Raw genomic sequence first — 22,213 nt, forward strand, 5'->3', positions numbered from 1 at the left:
TATTCAGAGACTTTAAACTGTTCATAATTTGACCTTGATATCTTATATATACATATATACATAACGGGTCGATCGCAGGAGGTTGGTTGATCGAAAAGTAGATCTTCGATCAAAAAAGGTTGGGCATCCCAGCTTTACAGGATGCACTTTAGAAAAAAAAATAATCAAGAAGGCTCATTGTGTATTTGTAGCCAATTTAGTCATTTTGATGGGAGGGTAATATAGATACATATGGTGTGTGTTGCCTTCATTATAGGGCTAAAAAGGCCTAATATACAGGTATATATATATCCATCCATCCATCCATTTTCCGAACCGCTTGATCCTCACTAGGGTCACGGGGGTGCTGGAGCCTATCCCAGCTGTCTTCGGGCAGTAGGCGGGGGACACCCTGAATCGGTTGCCAGCCAATCGCAGGGCACACAGAGACGAACAACCATCCACGCTCACATTCACACCTAGGGACAATTTAGAGCGTTCAATCAGCCTGCCATGCATGTTTTTGGAATGTGGGAGGAAACCGGAGTACCCGGAGAAAACCCACGCAGGCCCGGGGAGAACATGCAAACTCCACACAGGGAGGCCGGAGCTGGAATCGAACCCGGTACCTCTGCACTGTGAAGTCGACGTGCTAACCACTGGACTACCGGGCCGCCCGGTGTGTGTATATATATATATATATATATATATATATATATATATATATATATATATATATATATATATATATATATATATATATATATATTAGAGCTGTCAAATGATTAAAATATTTAATCTAATTTAAAACGCAAAAGGTAATAATTAACTCATAATAACTCATAATCGTGACTACTCACACATTTTTTATCGTTTCTAAATTTACTTTTTTATTTATTTTTGTCCTATTTTATCCTGTTTTAATGCTCTCATCAACATGGAATCATGGATCAGTTTTCTATGTGCAAAATGCAAATATTTACTGAAACAACAATTTGGATTTTCAATTTTACATGAACATTTTTCACTTGGAGCAGTTATTCACACATAATCTCTCACACAATATCACTGTCCATCAACAACAGTGAAAAAAAATTGTCACACAACAGCTCTTTTTAGGGAATCAAAACATAGCAATATAAAATTATAAAGTGCACATCTAAGGTAAACTAGTACTCAGCCAATAGTGGATTTAAGCCATGGTTGCATACTTCGTTATAACATCTGATGCTACCGAGTGGTGTCTGCATTAACAGCAAGTCGCTGTGTGGACTCCGACCACTTGGCAATGACGATAGCAGCTTGAAACAGACTTAACTATTTGAGTCAATTGAATCCTGGCGAGGAGCACCAACACACTATTTGTTGAGCCTTGAAAGATAAGTCAGAATGCTCAAAATTGGCAGGCACTCAATATGGCAGGCATTTAAATTCAATTGGCAATCACATGAATTGGTTTTACGTGTTCCGACTGTCTGCGAGTCCATAATTTTTTTCAGAATGCTAATTGACTGAGCGCCGGTCTGAATGTGTTTGAATGAACGAGTTGGGGTGGGGCCCAGTGCAAGCATGGGGGTGAAAGCGTGTTTGGAGAGCAAAAAGTGCACTCCGTGAGTTGATGCCTAAAAAAAATATCAATTACATCATCGATTAATCAATGGAAACTGCTCTATCATCATTTTAGCGTTGACGAGAAAAAAATCGTAAGTCATTCAAATACTGGAGTGGTCTGTGCAGAGGTTGTCAACATAATCGTAAAGCAAGTCTAAAAAAAATCAATTTGGCTTTTTTGGCTTTCAGTTCACCCGACTGTCACTCACCTTTATGTCTCTTATTTCCAACGTGCCGTTCGCCGCCACCGTCAAGCGAGCATCGTTCGCCTCAATCGTGTCTCCGTCCTTCTCCCAAGAAATCCTGACCGAGGGTCCTCCGATGACTCGGCAGTGCAGGCGGGCTGTGGCGCCCTGGGACATCGTTTGATTGGCAGGGCCTTGGCGAATGATTGGGGGGATCTGGCCTGAAGGTCCTACCGTGGAGGGATTGATCAGAATGACCTCTATCATCCGGTTTGTGAAAGGCATTTTCTTACATCTATGTATAAAATTTTGATTTGGTTTGTCTGAGTAATTTAGCGAAAAATAATGGCTAGCCTGTCAGGTAATGTTAGTTAATTTCAACGGAAAAAGAAGCCCCTCTGCTCCATTAGTCCGAACAATAGAGAGGCCACTGCAGTAATTAGTGAGTATGTCAGAATTTTTTAATGAACTGTTGTCAATTTCGACTGGCTAACAATTTACCCTGTCTTCTGGATATTTCTGCCTTTGTCAGACAACACGTAAGGGTTTATTTACCGGTGGTGCCAAAGAGTCTGCCACCCCTCAAGAATGATCGCTCACTACAAACTTATATGATGAGGTGAACGGTCAAGACGGTTCAACCAGATCCGGTAAATCGTACCTCCTTCCACCTCCAGTAAGGCCTTGCTGAGCACGCTTCCCGCCACGCTGATGGCCTGGCAGATGTAGAAGCCAGAGTCCTCCGGATGGACGTCAGTGATGGTCAACTCGCCTTTCATGGACACGGTGTAACGACCTGACTGGGATGGCGGCTGGCCAGGGAACAGCAACATCTAAAAACACACAACAGCGACAACATGACTGTCATATACAGTAACTTTGATCTGCCCTCGCAAATAAGAAAGGACAAATAATTACGTTGATGAGATAATTAGATTGGCCTCGATTCTTAACTCATTCAGTACCAGCCAATTCTGGACCAAGTCTGAAAAGACGTTTAAAAACGTCTTTGGGAGTGAATGAGTTAAGTGGGGAAAAGGGAGGAGCATCTTCGATGGATGGCCTTTATTTGAGGAAATAGCTAAGTGCTTCTGTTTTGGCTAGCAACAGAGCTGAAATGGTCTCAGCATGCAACGGCGCCTATGACATAATATAATTATAGTTTTCACCATCTTTTTAAATGGGTATAAGGAGATGGCGATTAGACGGATGGCTACTATTTGAGTAGAATATGGGTAGGCACTGCTGTTTTGGTTAGCAACCAGAAGTTAATTAAACTAGGCTCAGAAGACAATTGTGTTTAGAACTGAGGTGATTACAGTCAGAATGTCTTTTTTTTTTTAAATATAAAGTGCACTAGTACGACAGCCACTATACGAGATAATTTCTTATGCGGTGGTTTTGATTCGCAGCAGAGTTCAAGTAGGCTCAGCAGACAAAAGTCTTCATGAACTGATGTCGTTATCGTTACTGTTACTACACTTTTTGGGAAAACAGAGGACTTTGTCTGCGAAAATTTGGTAGAATAAAAAACGGTCAGCAAGAGCTCTTCTGATGTTTTCCACATGATGGCCACTTAAATATTTTACACTTTTTTTTGCCATTTTCCAGAGTGGGACATAGCATAGATGTGTTTGCACCCCCGTGCATGTTATTCCTGTAAGAGGCTTAGAGTTGAGTGGAAGTACCAGGGTTAGAAGGCTGCACATAATCCCCACAAACTCCGTCCACCACCCCCAAAAAACCAAAACAAAAAAAAACAGACCAAGTTCCCAGTTGGCTCGAGGCAGAGAAAAGAAACAAACATTTGAAGCAGCTTCCTGTTGCTGATTATTTACAGCCGCCATGTGGAAGGAGGACACTGTTTGTCTTCGAGTCATGCCCGCAGAGGAACTTCACACACCTGCTGTACTTCCTCCTCCACCTTTCCTTCCATCCGCTCAACACAAGTTCCTTCCACCTTATGCCGCAATGTCTTCCAAGAAAGGTGTCACAAGTTTTGCCTCGAGTCACCGTGTCATTCAAGCGACTATTTAAATTCCTCACCTTACTGCCCTCTTTCTGCCAAAAGATGGCAGGCGGGGGGTTACCCGTGGTGCCGCACTGGAAGGCGACGCTCCTCCCCTGGGAGGCGATCTGGTCCCGCGGCTTGGTTGCGATCTGAGGTGACACTGCAGAGAAGAAGACAAGAACTAAGGAACAGAAGACGGGCTTGTTAAGCATATTCGTTTTCTCACTGTCATCATTTCCCGTAACACACATAAGATTGCACTACTCATCAATGATGAATAGGCCATTAAACCTCATGGCTTTTAGTCCGGCCTTATGTTTGCAGGCACATTTTGTGCATCTAACACGGGGGTCGGCAACCCGCGGCTCTAGCGCCGCATGCGGTTCTTTAGCATGTCCTAGTGGCCCCCTTGAGCTTTTTCAAAAATGTTTGAAAATCGAAAAAGATGGGAGAGGGAAATATATATTTTTTGCTTTAATATGGTTTCTATAGGAGGACAAACATGACGCAAACATTCTTAACCTTTTCCAGCGCTGAAAAATGTGTAGAAAAAATTTCAACATTCCTGTCAATTGAAGATATACGCCATAGCCTGCGACATGTTTCTATTAGCAGGGCGGGATGTCAGGCAGGTGGCTGTTGTAAAAGTGCGTACATATGCGTGGTAACGGGTCGATCGCGGGAGGTTGGTTGATCGAAAAGTAGATCTTCGATCAAAAGAGGTTGGGCATCCCAGCTTTACAGGATGCACTGGAGGAAAAAAAAAATCAAGAAGGCTCATTGTGTATTTGTAGCCAATTTAGTCATTTTGATGGGAGGGTAATATAGATACATACAGCGTGTGTTGCCTTCATTAATTAAAAAGGCTTTTAATTTTTTGCGACTCCTGACACACACATACATACTGTATATATATATATATATATATATATATATATATATATATATGTGTGTGTATAGAGAGAGAGAGAGAGAGATAAATATACACAGGGCGGCCCAGTGTACCATTGGTTAGCGCATCGGCCTCACAGTGCAGAGGTCGTGGGTTCGATCCCGGCTCCGGCTATGTGGAGTTTGCGTGTTCTCCCCGGGCCTGCGTGGGTTTTCACCAGGTACTCCGGTTTCCTCCCACATTCCAAAAACATGCATGGCAGGCTGATTGAACACTCTAAATTGTCCCGCAGTGGGAGTGGGAGCACGGATGGTTGTTTGTCTCTGTGTACCCTGCGATTGGCTGGCAAACGGTTCAGGGTGTCCCCCGCCTACTGCCCGAAGATGGCTGGGATATTTTCCAGCACCCCCTGCGACCCTTGTGAGGATCAAGCGAATCAGAAAATGGATGGATGGATATACAGTATATATATATATAGAGAGAGAGAGAGAGAGATCCAATTTGGCCCTTACAGCATTTTAGGTTGCCAACCCCTGATCTAACACTATCAGATCATGGATAGTGGAACCTCCAAAGCCCTAAAAGAGCTACACTTTGGTGTTAACAAAAAAATGTTTTGGAAAAAATATGCATCAGCAGTAGCCTTTTAGTGAGTAAGTGAGTGGGTGGTTTTCGTTGCTATAGTTGAGTTAGTTAGGCATACTGCAGCAGAGATCTGAGTCAGAAAAAATTTAACACAATGCGCACTGATGTGGTCAAAGCTAAGAGAGAGGCAAGGACAGCAAGTAATGTTAAGGGTTCGTTCAGAAAGACTCTCCAAGCTTGCTCTACTTCACGCCGACCATTTGGAAACTCAGAGTGTTGTTCAAATACGCTGTTCAGTTATTCAGAGTGTCTCAAGAAAGGCGTGCCGGAGCGTGTTCTTGGCACTCCAACTGGGGACAGAGCGCCCTCAAGAGTGTCAGGCAGAACAGACAGAAACAGTTCAAGCAGAAGCTGCTGATTGATTTATATCATACAGCAGGGGTGCCCAACCATTCGATTGTAATCAACCGGTAGCCCCCAAACTAGTCCCAAGTCGATTGACATAAAAATAACACACTGCACCCTAAGCAACCTCTCAGTCAGTTTCACTTTCACAAAAAAAGTATTCAAAAAATAAAATAATACAACAAAGCAGGTCACCCGTAACCGACGGCGACACGCTTTCGACCTGCATCACCGGAAGTTGTTACCGGTCAGCAGTCTGCAATTGCAGCTTGCGATCACAGCTGTTGCCTTATATCTTTTTTTATTTTTATTATCCACATTCAGTTTGTTTCATGAACAATTCACCGATGGCACTGGCAAAGAATGGGAATTTGGAGCGCCAGGAGAAGCATCTTCAAACGGTACACGAAAGCTACGATAGTGACGTTGCACTCAAGACGCTGCCAAAGGGCGCCCAGTGCCACCGCGTCTGGTCTCGACAAAGTTAGGCACTGATTCTTTTTTACAAACTCACAAAATCTTATATTGATTTTATTTTTCTGTTTCGTTCATGTTCGGGGCCTGTTATGGCTGTTGCTCATCATGGCACGCGTCTGTGTATGCGTGCACGCGCGGTTCGCGGGTCGATCGCAGTGGGTCGGTTGCTTGAAAAGTCGATCCTCGGTCAAAACAGGTTGGGCACCCCTGTCATATAAATTGCATGCGCTCCCTCTCCGAACACACCCACTCTCAGTCGTGTTAGGGCACCAGAATGAATTTTTGAACACACCCTAAAACGCATTGGCTGTGACACATCCTGAAACTTGTCGTACTGGCAGAGAACAAAGAACGACAAGATTGCATTCGCTTCTACTTGACAGTTATGTGGTAAAAAATGAATGCATGGACATTTTGGGGGAGAATCACCAACTTGAAATGAAATGAAAGGGGGTGTCAAGATTGTTTATTTGGAGTACGGTGTGAAACATTGAGTTCCGTGAGTCACATGAGGCCATCTCATCATGTTGATTTCTACCGCCCGTATTTTTATTTTTTTTGGGCAAACACACTCGCCTCTGAGCGCAGAGCTTCTCCTGCCTCGCCTGCTCTTGTCCACATATGCGCGCAAACACAACGCTGCTGCCTCAACACACACACACGCACACACAAATGCTGTTTGGCACATTTATAAGCATTTAAACTTGTTCTTTTGGCAATAGTTTTACTTAATTATTCCACTATGCCTGTGTGTATTATTAACACCTTGTCAAGAACACGACAAATTTTTAACAATTGAGAATATTCAGGCTAAAATGTGCAAGTTCTGTGTTCTATGCTACCAGTCATGTTTCCCCTCCCAAAATAGATTTTAAGGCTTTCCGAGCGAGTTTTGTAAGAAATATAACAACCAAAATAATTGGGGGTCCAGTCCATGGATGACATGATTGCACTAGCGGTCACAATTTCCTCCTCCTTCTTTATTATTCTTTCAGGGATTGTTCTTTTGAATGCGTGATCCACACAAACCGCAATTCCAAAGAATTTGGGACCTGGTGTGAATCATAAATACAATGACATGCGTCCATTTGTGGTCAGTGATTGTGATGGGAAATGAAACCATAGTAGATAGTAGGACGCGATCTGAAGATTGCATTTAATAATCACTGCAGTTGTCATTTCAAGTACACTACACATTGTCACCTACCAACAATCATGCCTAATTTGAGGAGTATTTTTATTTTATTTTTTATCCCGCTCCAATCAATCAGCAAAGGTCCTATGCATAGTATTAGATATCTTTGAAAGATGTCCTTGAGTGATTATTCTATGTTGTGGGGGGGGTGTTAAAAACAAATTGTCCTCCGCAATCTGCTCGGAGAACAGCCAGGGCCGACAATCATAAATGTTAAACCTGTTCAACATTGACAATCGAAAATCCTTACGTTGGCCATCCGGAGTATACCACACAGATTGTAAGAGCAGGAGTAACACACTTTCCCCATTTTGTCATCCTCTCATGGGTCCCTCATGAGCTGATTTTTAAACTGTTTTGTAAAAATTACACATAAAAATATATATATACTGTATATCAGGGAAGACATCACTGTTTATATTGTACCCTGTATAAGTCAAAGCAATAATAATATTGCTCTTAAAGTATATCAGACCAATTTTGAGTCAAATGTTGCTCATCTCTGTTATAAGGTAATTGCACTAATTGGATGCTAAGAAATGCTACGGGGGAAGAGTCCAGAGTGAGAATTAATTCAAGCAATAGAAGGACAAACGGAGACATGGGAGGATTTCTGAGCCCGTGATGTTTCAATTTGGTCTTGTGCTTATCTTGAGGTTTTTTATTTTTTTTCCGTGCCCCTGAAAGCGAAGGAAGGGGCGCTGTCTGTCAAACAGGAAAATAAGAATACGAAACGAGACAGCATGGGGGTGGAAAAGGGGAGTGGAAGTTACACAGCCGGCCAACTGGAATGATGATCGCGTTTGAAACAAGACAGAGCAAGATGGAAAATTAATGAGATGGATGAAACACACGGCTACATCACAAAAGCGCTGATAATATGGAGAAAAGAAAAAACACAGTGAATAGGGGAGAATGGCAATTTGCCGGGATTGGATTTCATTTAGACTGATAAAAGCATTAGTGGAGGAACGCGTTTAAATCAAGACACAGGGAGGAAAAGCTCGGAACGTGAGGAAGACTGGGCAGGAGAAGAGGAAGAGGAGTCATGTTTTATTAATGCAGCGACTGCTCGCCAGCAGGGAGTTCGAGTGCACGTCCAGCAAACATCTGTCAAATGACATAATCCCAACAGTTTAGCGTAATCCCGATTGACGCACTGAACACTAGCCCCAAACAAGCACTGGACAGCAAATGACCAGATTTTTTTTTTCTTTTTCAATGTGTGAAGAAGCTGTGGATGTGAACAGAGTATTAGTGCTACACTAAAAAGATGCCCCCGCCGCTATCCCCACAAATCAAACAAAAGAGATTTAAATTGTAGTGTTGATAGAAATAGAAAAAGACAAAAAAAATGTAAAGATAACAACAAAGTCAAATTTTCTCTTTTATATACTGTATATATATATATATATAGAGAGAGAGAGAAAGAGAATATTCATTTATTTTTTAATTTATAATCCAACTGTCATGTTTCTCTTTGTTTTGGTTTCAGTTCCCGGCAGGAGTGGAGGGCGTTCTGTCCAGCGCCGCACCTGTCATGCGTTATCATCAGTGGACGACTTGAAGACTGCCACGCCTACAATTTGCTGTCGGATTACAGTATTCGCCTTGCTCACGACTCTCATACCAAGTGCTTATTCTCGAGGAGCAAATTGATCTGGTTTATTCCAGAACATCAAACTTACAAAAATGAAGGTATATTTAGGAAAAAAACGTTTTTGAAACAAACATTCGTATTGCATTTAGAAAAAATAGAATCAGTTTGTATTTTTCTATGGGGAAAAAAATTACAAGAGTAATTCCGAGGAAAAAAGCATGAGAAAAAGCTATATTTTATATTTTTATTTTCCATTTTTGGAGGGGATAAAAAAATCTTTTAATTTTAGGAAAATACATGATTTTTTTAAAATAAAAAACATTTTAAAATGCAAAAAAAAATTTTTATTTTTTTATATTTTATATAGACTAAGTAATTCTTTACAGAATTTTAAAAGACAAGAATAAAGTCATAATTGAAAGAAATGTTTTATAATCTTGATAAAAATAAAAATATGAGTGAACTGCACCACGTTTTCATGCATGTTCAGCCGGCATACAAAATGCATGGCGTGCTGCTTACCGTGCACCTGCAGCATGGCCGAGGCCTCCGTCTTGCCCACGCTGTTTTCTGACGTGCAGGTGTACGTTCCTTCGTCGTGCTCTTTCACGTGGACTAAACGCAGGCTGTTACCATTGCGGATCTCAAACCTAACAAACGGAGAGAGGAAGCTATGCTATCATTTGGAGAATGATCTGCACTGATTTAAAAGGGAAGTCAACCCCCAAATTTTCTTGAAAAATGGGCCTCCACTAGTCTAAACACTGCATTATGCTTACAATTATGTGTTTGTGGAATATGAATTAAGCAGCAAAATCCACCCATTTTCATCCAACTCAGGGCGCGGCCATTTCGCCACCTTCTGCCAACTGAAAACGACATCACGGCTCCTCAAAGCTCACCTGTTTTCTGAAACTGAGTCATGGTGGTTGTTACCTGAGCTGAGAGCAACTGTGATGTCATTTTCAGTCGACAACAAGTGGCAAAATGACCGTCCTCCTGAGATGGACAAAAACGGGTAGATTTTACCGCTTCACTCCTATTTTCCACAAATGCAACATTAATCACAATGCTGTGCTTAGACTATGAAGGCTGCGTAGGACTTATTATTGCGGAGAACATTTTTGGGTTGACTTCCCCTTGAAGAAGCCAATCTGGTATTAATGTGCGTAATAAGCTCAAACGGTTAGCTGTGTTGCAAAGAATGGAAAGTCATTCCAATGAGACATTAAACTAATCCTCAGCAATGAATCTCAGATATGAACAAAACTTGAAAGCGAGCAAATGCAGAATTATTTAATAGCCTTCGCTAAGTATACTACATACTGAGTCGGAAGAAGAAGGGGGAAAGAAAATCGGTCACAGGATAATTCAGCCAGCTAATGAATCCTTTTATGGTTCCTTCTTTATTAAGTTATGTCAACCCCACCGATCCACACACTCATATTCATCCACGAGTAATTGAGTACACATCTTCTCGGTCACATGTGGAACATTCCTTCCTATAAATTCCTAAACCCTGCCTGACCTGAGCCTCACCTATAAAACCAAAACAATGCATGATCAATCTGAAATTATTAATTATAATGGAGATTAATGTATTGCTTGTGTTGGAGGACCTTGAAAAAAAATCACTGCATATTCAATCGCAATACTGAGATTAAAAATAAAAATCGGAATTAAATTATTTTTCAAAATCACTCATCCCCCACCTCTCTCGGGGGAGTTCCCCATCCTCTCGCCGCCATCGCACAGTCGGAGGAGGATCGCCGTGGACCTCGCACAAGAAGTCGACAGTGTCATCCTCCATGACCACCTGGTTGACCGGTCTGCGCACCAGCACGGGTCGCTCGTACACCACCAACTCGGCCGGGTCGCTGTCGCGCTCGCCCACCATGTTGGTGCCCACGCACACGTACATGCCCGCGTCACCCTTCCTGGTGTGCGAGATCATCAGCTTGCCCCCGCGCACCTAAAAATAACCGCATCACTGTTAATTCGCGAAGGCAGCTTTTTTTTCATATTCAAGCAGGATTTTTGAAAGAAAAAAAAACATTTGTGGGTTTTCTCCAGTTCAGGGTTTACTTGACCTACTGCCCGAAGACAGCTGGACTAGGCTCCAGCGCGCCCGCGGCCGTCGTGAGGATAAAGTGGTTCAAATAATGCATGGATGGATGGCTCAAACAATACAACTAAGTCAGCATGTTGAAATTGAAATAATTCAACAACAAAGTCGATTTTATGAAATAATAACCGTATTGGCCCGAATATAAGACGGCCCTGATTATAAGACGACCCCCTCTTTTTCAAGACTCAAGTTTGAAAAAAGACTTTTTGAACACCAAATTAATTTTTATACAGAAAATAATTACAGTGCATCTGAAACCAATGATTATAACAATATATTTGAGAGAAAAAGCATGTTATTTTGCCTCATTCAAATCTAACGTGCAATCACATTCGTAAATGAATGGCTTCTGGTTTTTGAAATGTAAATTACATCATAACTTCTCCTGAGCTGCCGGTTAACCTGGCCGATCTTCGACCCACTTTTCTCCAGATTGTCACTACGTTTCTCCATTTTCTGTTATCTCTTCTATTATTTTCTTCTCTTTTTATTCTTACCGCTATTTTTTATTTTTCTTCTTCGTGGCAGGAGTTCACTTTGGCCTGAAGAGTCAAGTTCAGCATTTGCTTTAATGATATCTGGCGCCATCTACCGTCGTGAATGGGTATAACGTATAGACCCCGAAAAAAAGACGACCCCCACTTTTTCAGTCTTATTTCAATTCAAAAAACACTTAAACTCTTATATTCGGGCCAATACGGTAATAAGGACTGAAGAACAAAATTGTACTTCAGTCTTGTGGAAAAGGTCAGACTCAACAGAAAAAATGTCAATATTTCAAGAGCAAAGCCTGAGATCGATAAAAACCTTTTGCGCCTCAATTCATATTCCACAAATGCAAAATTCATCAGAGTGCCATGTTTAGACGAGTTGGGGAAACATAGAAGCTAATATTGGAAAGACGTTTTTGGAGTTGACTTCTCCTTCATGGTGGGGCTTCAATATTTTGCCATCACTCACTGAGATACGTTCATCTTTCGTGTTGACCCTGACGTTGTTGCGCTTCCAGGACACCAGGGGTTCCGGGTGACCGCGCGGCGGCACGCACTCCAAGACGGCGGGTTCGCCGGCGGCCACCACCACGTCACTCGGGGCTTGACGGAAATCATCTCGGAGGACTGCGGACGAAAGAAACGCAAGAGTGAGTTAATTCAGGGTTGGCTGTCGGGTGGGCGAGAAGCGGGTTGCCATATTGCTGGGGAAACATTTGAATTGTTTAGTCTTGATTTTCGTGACTTCTCTTTTCGCGTTTTCCTCTGTTGTCCAACCTGGCAGAGCTAATGAATAATGCAGATCTTCCCGTCCAACTCTGAGTAAACAAATAACATTGCAGATTCATAATTCATAGGGACGGGGGGGGGGCAGGCCTGTGTGTATTTACAAAAGCATTGCGTTATCTTTTCAAATAAATCAGTAATATACTGCAGCTTTGGACGTGACTAAATCGAGAGTTTGCATCTGTGTATATGGGAGAAGTTTGACTTTGGAAAGTCTTGATATCGTTTAATTTCCTGCTGTGATTGACAGACCAACGCTCAAGTGTCAAGCCAAGCTGTCTCCTCCATGGCAGAATCCATCATTGTAATCTCGCTCAGCAGATCAACTTGGAAAACTTTGATCAGGCGGTTTAAAGTACCGGTACCCCAAAGTACCCTTTTGAAAAATACTTCAGTCTGCTTCAACATGGAGGTAGCTCGTTAGCATCATCGCTTCAAGTGAAATGTCTTGTGTCTTGTGTGTCTCGTGTGTGTGTGTGTGTGTGTGTGTGTGTGAGAGAGACGTTTCTATGGAAAAGTGGGCATGGTTTGGTTACTTACACAATGTCATCATGAAGTTGTTCTCTAATAGATGATTGAATCCCAAACGGTAGGGTTCTTACACACCTCTTCCTCATCATCTTAATTTTTCAGATGATACAAAATTTCAATCTGAATAAGAGGGAGTGAATGTGAGCTCTCCCAGTGATACACGTGTGCCTACGAGCTCAACGGAAATGATGACAATTGCCGTGCAGCATCAAGATTCAAACCCGCCGGGCTCCTGCAAAGCTCATTTGAAATTAAATGATGGCAGGGTTGTAAAAATGGAACGTTATCATCTAGTGTCTTGGGTAAACAGCTATGAATATTCCAACAACTTTGCAAGAGTTCTGCCGAGGCACCTCAAATTATTTTCGACGGAGGAAAAGTGACCTTTTACAGAAATGAGGCCTCATTAGAGATGACGGTAAGTACGCATACGCATTTATATTCATTCACCTAATGTAAATGGGTTTGACCAAGCAGCAACACCGCTGCAATCAACATCTCAGTTGAAAGCAGATGAACCAATTGGAATTCTATTCTTGTGATGTTGATTTCAGCAGTCGTTTATATAATGTAGAACATCAGTTTTGAAATGTCAAGTTTAAATTCGTCACGCTATCCACTTTGCATTTTCGCCTTTGTCTGTGTAACATGCACACACTCGCAGCCACGCCAGCGGATTAGCTGAACATTTTCATGGGGCAGGCGTAGCTAGCGGGCTACCTACCATGGAGAGCCGCTGATGTGAATGAAGACGTTCAAGCTCTAATACAATGGCAGAGGAAGACTCGGGCTCACTGGGCACAGTCCCCCCCCCCCCCCCAATAATCTAATGCTATATCTCCACAATTGAGCATTACGACATTTTCGATCTTTGCACATTTCCAGAAATTATGTTCAAATATATACAGCAAAATGTATTTAGAAACTAATCTCTGCATCCATTGCAGTGTTTTAAACCACAAAGATCATCCAGAACTTCTCCATTGTGCTTTGAATAAAAGGGGCATCCAAATTGTGATTTCCCCCTCCTCCCCCCATCATTGGAATTTAACTTGATTATATTACCGTATTTTGCGCACTATAAGGCGCACCCAAAAGCATTCCGTTTTCTCAAAAGCCGACAGTGCGCCTTATAATCCAATGCGGTTTATATATGGATCAATCTTCTGATTTCTTGGACATAGTATTTTAAATGCTCTGTCATGCGCTTTGTTACGGCTGCAGCGGTTGTGAAAGCTCTATATAAATGAAGCTATATTGTATTGTATTCCCTTTAGCGGAACTCCATCTAGTGGATGCATAACGCAACTGCAGCCACTATTGTAACTTCTATGTGTTTTATAATGTGGTGCGCCCTATATATGAAAAGAATTTCAGAATAGGCCATTCATTGAAGGTGCGCCTTATACTCCGAAGTGCCTTACAGTGCAGAAAATACAGTAATAAACTGTAAATAATAAATTCATTTGTATTACATTAACAACATTAGATTTACTATTCATTCATGTTTGGGTCTGATACTCTAGGTTTGGCTTATGCTTCAATAAAGGCAAATGAACCATGAATGATTGAGGGCCTTTTTTTTCGTCAACTTTAATTAGAGCTGATAGCATCTTAAACACTTTGACTTGCAGTCTCTCAAGTGTTCACCATGACAACTGTACAAAATTCTACCAAACGAGTGTGACATAAACATGAGTAGGAAAGTCATAAATTAGATCATAACAATACTGGTTGCCAGCCAATCGCAAGGCATGCATAGACGAACAACCATCCGCGCTCACACTCACACCCAGGGACAATTTCAAGTGTTCCATTCACCTGCCTTGCATGTTTTTGGAATGTGGGAGGAAACCAGAGTACCCGCAGAAAACCCACGCAGGCACGGGGAGAGCATGCAAACTACACACAGGAAAGCCGGAGTTTAAATCGAACCCTGCAACTCTGCACTGTGAGGCAGATGCGCTAACCAGTCGACCGTTATAGTAATAATAATGAAAAAAAAAAATGTGGCTTGAGCACTTCAACTTTTTTTTCCCATTAAACAGTAATATGAAAACGGAGACTGCACTTCATTAATGAATTTATGTAGACACTGTCAGAATAAAGAAAAGCTCTAAAATCTACTCCATTCTATTTTGTGTACTCCGGCACTGTAGTGCAATGAAGAGTTGTTGCCGTCACCCACTCTTCAATCCTGGGATGCGAAAACAGAAAAGGGCTCCATTTTGGCTCCTGTTGTGAGCACTGTTCTAAACACTAAAAGAGAAAATACGGTGATCCCTTTCCAAATAAACCCGCATGACATTTGCTCTGTACGCAAATAATAATAATAATAATAATACATTTTATTTATAAGCGCCTTTCAAGACACCCAAGGACACTTTACAAGAACAAAAAACACAAAACAATACGGGTTGAGCAGCGGCAGCCAAAACGCACCAGCGTTCACTCAACCCGAAGGTCAGAAAGAAACCACAGGGGAGGGAGAGAGGGAGAAAAAAACCCACGCTCGAACTACCCTCATTTTGAGGATAATTTGAGTGAGGCAAAAAATGGTCTCTGATGCAGCTATCAATCCAAAGCCTTGGATCAAAACCTTTAAAGCGGGCACTAAATAAGAGGGCGTTCACTTAACTCTGCCTGAGGGCATCGACAGACAGATGGTACTTGAGAGAGGAGAAAGTTCCACAGGGTGACAAATGAAACTTTTCCTAGGCTGCATTCTTAAGCGCTTGTCCAAAGATGACGAATGGTGGTTCCATTGTTTCCCTTAAAGTGCAGCTAATGAGATCCTTCCGGGTGGCACTTCAAACTTTCACTGTGACAGAACTGGACGCCCGGGCCTCCCTCCCATCCCAAAGCTTAACTTCTCCGACAAATGATCCTCCTCAAATGCTCGCTGTGTCCGTGCTCGCTTGCGGGGGGTGGCAGCTGAGACTTTGACCCTGCCTCTTTGCAGCAAGACTAATCGTCCCACAAAAAGTACCCGAGGCGCTTCCTGTGCACTTAAATAAAAGACAAAATGGGGCTAAACGAGTGTTGCATCATCATTCCTCACAGGGAGCCGACTCTCACTGGAAAGATGTTGATACCCCCACTGAGCTTTGCAGAAGGGCCTTCATTTTGAATATGATGACAAATAAAGGGAGGTAGACTAATCTCCCCCGCCCCCCGCCAAAAAAAAAAAACGAAAAAAAACCCGCCCATGCACAATTTCAGTTGATGGCTCCTTTTTATGCTCATCGATTGTGAGCGTCGAAAAAAAACAGCTGCGGGGCGATTTAGTCAACAGACGATAAGCTATTTACATAAGTGACACACTGAAGGCAACATGATGCTCCTCTGTCACATTGTGAAGGGGAAAATGTGCAGCCATGGGGAAGCGTTTTCCCATCAAGTCTTCTCAAGGACATGTGAGCACATATCAGCTATATATAATTTATTATTATGCATTATGAACACGTGAAACAACTACGATTTCATTTTTATATCTTTTTGTTTTTGTTGGTATTATTGATTGAGTAATAAGGGATGCTTTGTTGATTTCCCATTGCACCAATGCTACATCGTACCATACAAGGCTCCGTACTATTATATGGAACAATACGACACACCAGGGATGGCCAACCCGCGGTTCGCGAGCCGCATACAGCTCTTTGCCTCGGCAGTGGCGCTGCCATTCAAACAACTGCACTAAGTACAGCAGCACTTTGACGTCAGCCTATTGAATAAACAGACCGGACCTGCCCCCACTCACCCATTCTGAATATGCTTATATTTATATTTTATCATTTATATTTACTGATATTTTGTTTGTTTGTTTATTGAACATAAAAACATATACAGTAATAAATTGACAGAAAGTAAGGTAAGTAAAATAGTAACAGGAAAGACAAATCAATCATCATTCAACACAATTATTAAGAAGAAAAGAACTTATCGAGTCCGACTCCGATATACTTTTTGTTCTACTACTTCCCCCTTTTAGGTCAACCCGTCAGATGTCAACTGAAATTATGAAAGTTACGCCATCGCGCATGCGCAAACAACGGCGCTAAACTAGCCAGCGAATTACGTCTGATTTTAAGGCAGGGGTGCTCAATACGTCGATCGTGATTGACCGGGATCCAGCGGACTGGTCCCAAGTTTACCGCGAGGGGTGGGAGGAGGAAATGAGGTGGAAAAAAGATTTGTGTGTCTCTGTTTCGGTTTTGTCGATGTTCCGGCTGTACGTCGTCGTAGCGTGCGTGCGTGCGTGCGTCCATACGCTCGCGTGTGCGCGTGCGTCCATACGCTCGCGTGTGCACGGCTGGGCGCCTGCGTGCGTGCGCGTGTAAGCCGCCTGCGTGCGTGCGCGTGTATATGCTTGTACGTGCGCGATCGGGTCGATAACGGGAGGTTGGTCGTTTCAAAAGTCGATCTTCGGTCAGAAAATTTTGCCCCATGTGGCAAGCAGACCCGAGTAGGACGTAACCGCTGAAGCTCGCGTACAGACAGCGCTTGCTTCGAGTGGCGACAACGGAATACAAGCCCGATTTGAAGAGGATTGTTCAAGAGAAGGAATGCCAGAAGTCCCTGCACTAAGGCGCTAAGCAACATCCATAGTAAGAGAAAAACGTTGTTATATTTTTGTTTGTGGACTTGGTTGAACTGAGAGTGTGTGTGTGAGACAGTGCACACAATATTCATTGTTGAACATGACAGGCCTGTGGTCTTAGTCCTGTAGGAGTCCATTTCTGTCATTATCATGTTGGTGCGTGAGATTGACAATCAATCTGGCTGAGCAGAGGTCTGAGTTTGTGTGAGTGTTATTTGCTGATGGAGATCTGTCGCAAAGACAGTTCTGTTGATTTGAGTTTCTAAAGTGCTGACTGCAGGATAATTGGGATGCATTTGAAACATGTGCCCCACCTGTTTTTCACTGGCATGTTATTCATGACATTATTTCAGATGATATATCAATTGGATTTATAAAAGGTCAATTGGCTTTATAAAATCCAACAGGTAAGAAGCCTATCATTTAGTCAACATTACTGTTGAAGTGGCCTCTGTTTGTGTTTTGCATTGAAAACTCATGAATCGCTGCGGACTGTAGCCCTGCTCTTGATTATGAACTTTCCTATACTCGTGTGTGTGTGTGTGTGTTACTGGTTAAAAGATAAAAGGAACAAGTGGGTCTTATTGGGGGGGGGGGGGGGGGGTTCTTTGAACATTTCATTTGGCAGTAAGGCCATTAGGAGATGTGGTCTGATTCCAGTGGCCCGTCACACCTAATAAAGACATCGGCAGCTGAGGCGAAGGCGATTGCTTTAATCCTCGCATTGTCTCATTGTGCGGGTGGATGATGACACTTGTAAACCCGGAATGTTCTCCGCCTCTCAGCCACACTACAATTACACAGGTGCTTCTTACACTCAAGTGCGGGGCGGCCAAACTCCCCGCTGGGGGCTCCCGTGCAATGTCTGACAATTAATTTATCTCAGCGCACATTGCTGCTTTTTAAAAAAAATTATTATTGCACTCTCCTTGTATGCATTTCATTCAAATATCAGCCCTGTTTAACAAGCTGATGTGACGACTTCTCGGCTCATGGTAGGAAATTAATTTTGCCTATAACAAAGCGGAAATTTGCAAGTTTAAAAATGTTGTTTTCCTTATTTTTCCCCAAGCAGATGTTCCAACTCTCTTATTCATCTATGTAAGGACTTATGAACACATTTCCTTGAACTATAGCGGAAATAACGGTCATTTGAAACATTTCCAATTGAATCTCTGTATGGGCTGAGCCCCTGTTGCAATGCCCGTGTTGTGTTGAGCAGAACCATGCCATAGCATCAATGTAGTTCAGTGTCTGACAGCTGGCGCCTGGTTGTACAGCGAACTCCCATATGCTCATGGATTGGCATATACTCTGATTAAAAAAAAAAAAAGAATTTTTTTGGGGGGTTTTGGCGGAGGCGTGTTAAATTTTCATAGCAAATGCATGTTGAATGTATCTTGATGTTTTCTGAATAATTTTTTTGGGGGGGGTTAAAAAAAAGTTTTTTTCCAACGCATTAAATGGTCGTTAATTACACATGGATTTTTGCTAACCCGGTCCCTATCCTTATTTAGTGCACTACAGTTAATCAGCCATCAATTCAATCAATAAAGATAAGATTGCTTCATTTCTCAAGCTACTGCTCCCCATCGTTATGATTTCTTTGTTACCGATTTGTTGCTTTACTGTTGTATGTGTTAGTTTCTCCATGTACAGCACTTTGTATGCAGCGATGGCTGTTTGAAAGTGCTCTGTAAATACAGTTGAGTTGTCCATGCAAGGACATGCAACTGAATAAAAAAATGGCAACACACAGTATTGTATTTTTATTTAAATAATAACATTCACTCATAATAATTAAGTGATATAATCGACTGGAAGAATTGTTTTAATGCGTCACATGACTTTGTGTTCCAAAGCCGATCGCTACTCCACCATATTGTGCTGCTTCTGGCGCGTGGCCACCAGGTTGCGGTATAATATTAACAACATATGTAAATCCACAAAGAGGGCGATTTATAACCCTAGCAGTCCCCAGCCTTTTTTTTCCGGCCGTAATCGGTTCATGTTAGCACTGATTTTTCGCGGACCTGCAGCCATTTATAGACGTTAGGTTGGAGGTGGGTGAGTGTTCCAGTTCAGGATGTATATGTTCTGGAAAAAAACAATCCTAATTTATCTGTACGATTCAATAGGTACCAGTCCATGGTTGGACAACACAAGTTAAAGCTCAGCAAATGTTTTTGTTTTATTCCAGCAATTGCCCTGCCATAAAATGGCAGCTGGTCCTCGGTGAGCAACAGATGGGCTAGGCTCGAGAAAATGGGCAATTTGCCTCAGTTGCTTCAAGATAAGATACATCAACATTCTATTTCCATCAATTGGCACTGGAGGAACAATTTCCACTTATAACCTTTATCCAAACTATGAGCTTATACCGTGTCAGAATGAGGCATTCGCGTCCAAACGGGAGAAAACGGCTCCGCCCAGCACAAGTTAGGCTCCTTCCTAATCCCTCATCAGGAGTAACAGGAACATCTGGATGGAGAGCCTTTTAAAGCAACTTTTCTTTTTTATTTGTCCTACTTTACTCTAATCCTCCCACGCCATGTGACCGTCTCTTCACTGACGCCTTAGCATCGCCGATGCCGCAGTATGTTGTGTGTCGCAATGAGGCAAAGGAGGGAAGAGGCACTTGCGTCTGCCCCCTCATTGTCTCATTATTTTCTTGTTCTTGTTTTTTTTCTTCTTTTTTTTTTTTTCAAGGATTTGGAGGCTTACAGAAAGAGAATATTGACACTGGCTGGCATCAAAGAGCAAAAAAACACTTAAATACAAGGTACTTCCTGGCTGGAAGACACAGGAGGCAAATGTAACATAAAAATACTGAAATCAAATCTTACGTGGCCATTTTAGGTACAATTAGAACAGGGGTCGGCAACCCAAAATGTTGAAAGAGCCATATTGGACCCAACCCCCCCCCCCAACAAACAAACAAACAAACAAACAAACATGTCTGAAGCCACAAAAAGTTAAAAGCCTTATATAAGCCTCATAATGAAGGCAACACACACCGTATGTATCTATATTAGCCTACCATCAAAATGACTAAGTTGGCTACAAATACACAACGAGCCTTCATGATTAAATGTTTTTTTTTTTACCTGCAGTTCATCCACACAATTCAAAAAACAAACATGTCTGGAGCCACCAAAAATTAAAAGCCTTATATAAGCCTCATAATGAAGGCAACACACACCATATGTATCTATATTAGCCTACTGTCAAAATGACTAAGTTGGCTACAAATACACAATGAGCCTTCACGATTACATGTTTTTTTTTTCCCCCTGCAGTTCATCAACACAATCCAACATGGATCAAATTAGGAGAGTTGACTTGTCGCCTTGCTAATGAATGTCAAGCTCGCTGAAATTTGTCAGCGGGTTGTAAAGTCATCCACTGAGCCTCACAGACCGCTAAGAGTGAAACAGATGTCTGGCTATTCATTAGCGCTCCTGAGACTTGGACGGGAGTCCTTTCCACCACCTGTTGTTGTGCCACACGCCCATGTGTGCGCGCACACGCACACACTCATGCAAGACCACCACCTTAAAACTGGCCTCTCATTAACACACTCCCACACACTTCCATCCTTGTCTACTCTGCCAGAGCTAATTGGGTCACATTTTAGCCCACAGTCAGCACAACCACCCTCATAGGGGAGGGGGCAAGGGGGTCTAAGACCGCCACCACCACCATGCTGGTTTAGCATATGCCCCTCTACTCTAGAGGAAGCCAGATTAGAAGCAGATAGGCATGGTGAGACTCAGTGCGTGGCTGCAAGAGAAGTGTGCCTTTTCTATTACTTCTGTTATTACGTTGCCGACAGAATGCGCTCCATGCATTGAATCTGGAAAGTATTCTTCAAGTTTCATCTCTTCCACATGTTGTCGATATTGTTTTGGTTTTTACTTTAAAGGATATCCCCTTTGACATGCATGACCTCATTTTCGAATGGGGGTCCTAAATACTTTTAAAAAAACACAATGTAAAACATTTGAACACAAAACACTTGAGCAAGCACACTCGCACCCAAATCACTCACACTCAATGCTGCCTTAAGACGAGCCTCCCACCAGCCGCCATATTTCATAACATTAACTCATACATACAACAATATTAATAATACCTATATTCCATATATAGCATGCACAACCTAAGGCACAAGACACACTGTAAATACATTATGACATAAGGTAAATAACTGTAAACAAGTCGAGTGTATGTCCAAATGAAATGAATCCAGCAAAAAAAATTGAAGAAGAGGAACTTTTATTCCGGTCCGATGGGGCTTTGAACTTGAAGGCCCGCCGACCAATTTCTTTTCTTATTCTTTGGCAAGACACGCTTCAAAATATCAAAGGAACGGCTTCGGGACAATTGTGAATGGCCTTGAGTGGCTCATCAGGAGCCCAACCTTGAATGTGAGTCAAGATCTCTCAGAGAGATCTAAAGGATGCACAGATGCTACCCATCTAACCTGATGACGCTTGAGACATGCGGTAAAGACAAAATGGGATGAAACTGGCCAAAAGGGGTGGAAAGCTTGTAGCATCATTTAGAAACCCTTGAGGCTGTAAGGCAGCCCAAAGCCCATTAATAAAGTATTATGGATAGAACATAGGAGTTGCACTTTTCTTTTGTGGAGGGGGAGTGAAGCTCTGAGAATACTTTCTGGATGCATTTTATCATCTTTGAGAGTCATGTAATGTATCTGAGGAGGCAGCAGGC

General features: G+C 42.3%; 1 protein-coding gene across 1 annotated transcript in view; it reads right to left on the reverse strand.

Annotated features, from left to right (window-relative positions):
• LOC147197470 (roundabout homolog 2) overlaps window positions 1-22,213 on the reverse strand; it is a 62,288-nt gene that overhangs the window by 21,731 nt on the left and 18,344 nt on the right. The window contains exons 3-8 of the mRNA XM_086125589.1: window positions 12,029-12,186; window positions 10,653-10,912; window positions 9,463-9,590; window positions 3,822-3,946; window positions 2,437-2,608; window positions 1,800-2,005 (exon numbers count right to left, since the gene is read on the reverse strand). Of these exons, the coding sequence (XP_085981715.1) occupies window positions 1,800-2,005; window positions 2,437-2,608; window positions 3,822-3,946; window positions 9,463-9,590; window positions 10,653-10,912; window positions 12,029-12,186 (1,049 nt within the window). The remainder of the gene's footprint in view (window positions 1-1,799; window positions 2,006-2,436; window positions 2,609-3,821; window positions 3,947-9,462; window positions 9,591-10,652; window positions 10,913-12,028; window positions 12,187-22,213) is intronic.

This window comes from Hippocampus guttulatus, chromosome 12 (genome assembly GCF_054856545.1).
Source record: "Hippocampus guttulatus isolate MCC_2025c chromosome 12, RoL_Hgut_1.0, whole genome shotgun sequence".
Lineage (NCBI taxonomy): Eukaryota > Metazoa > Chordata > Actinopteri > Syngnathiformes > Syngnathidae > Hippocampus > Hippocampus guttulatus.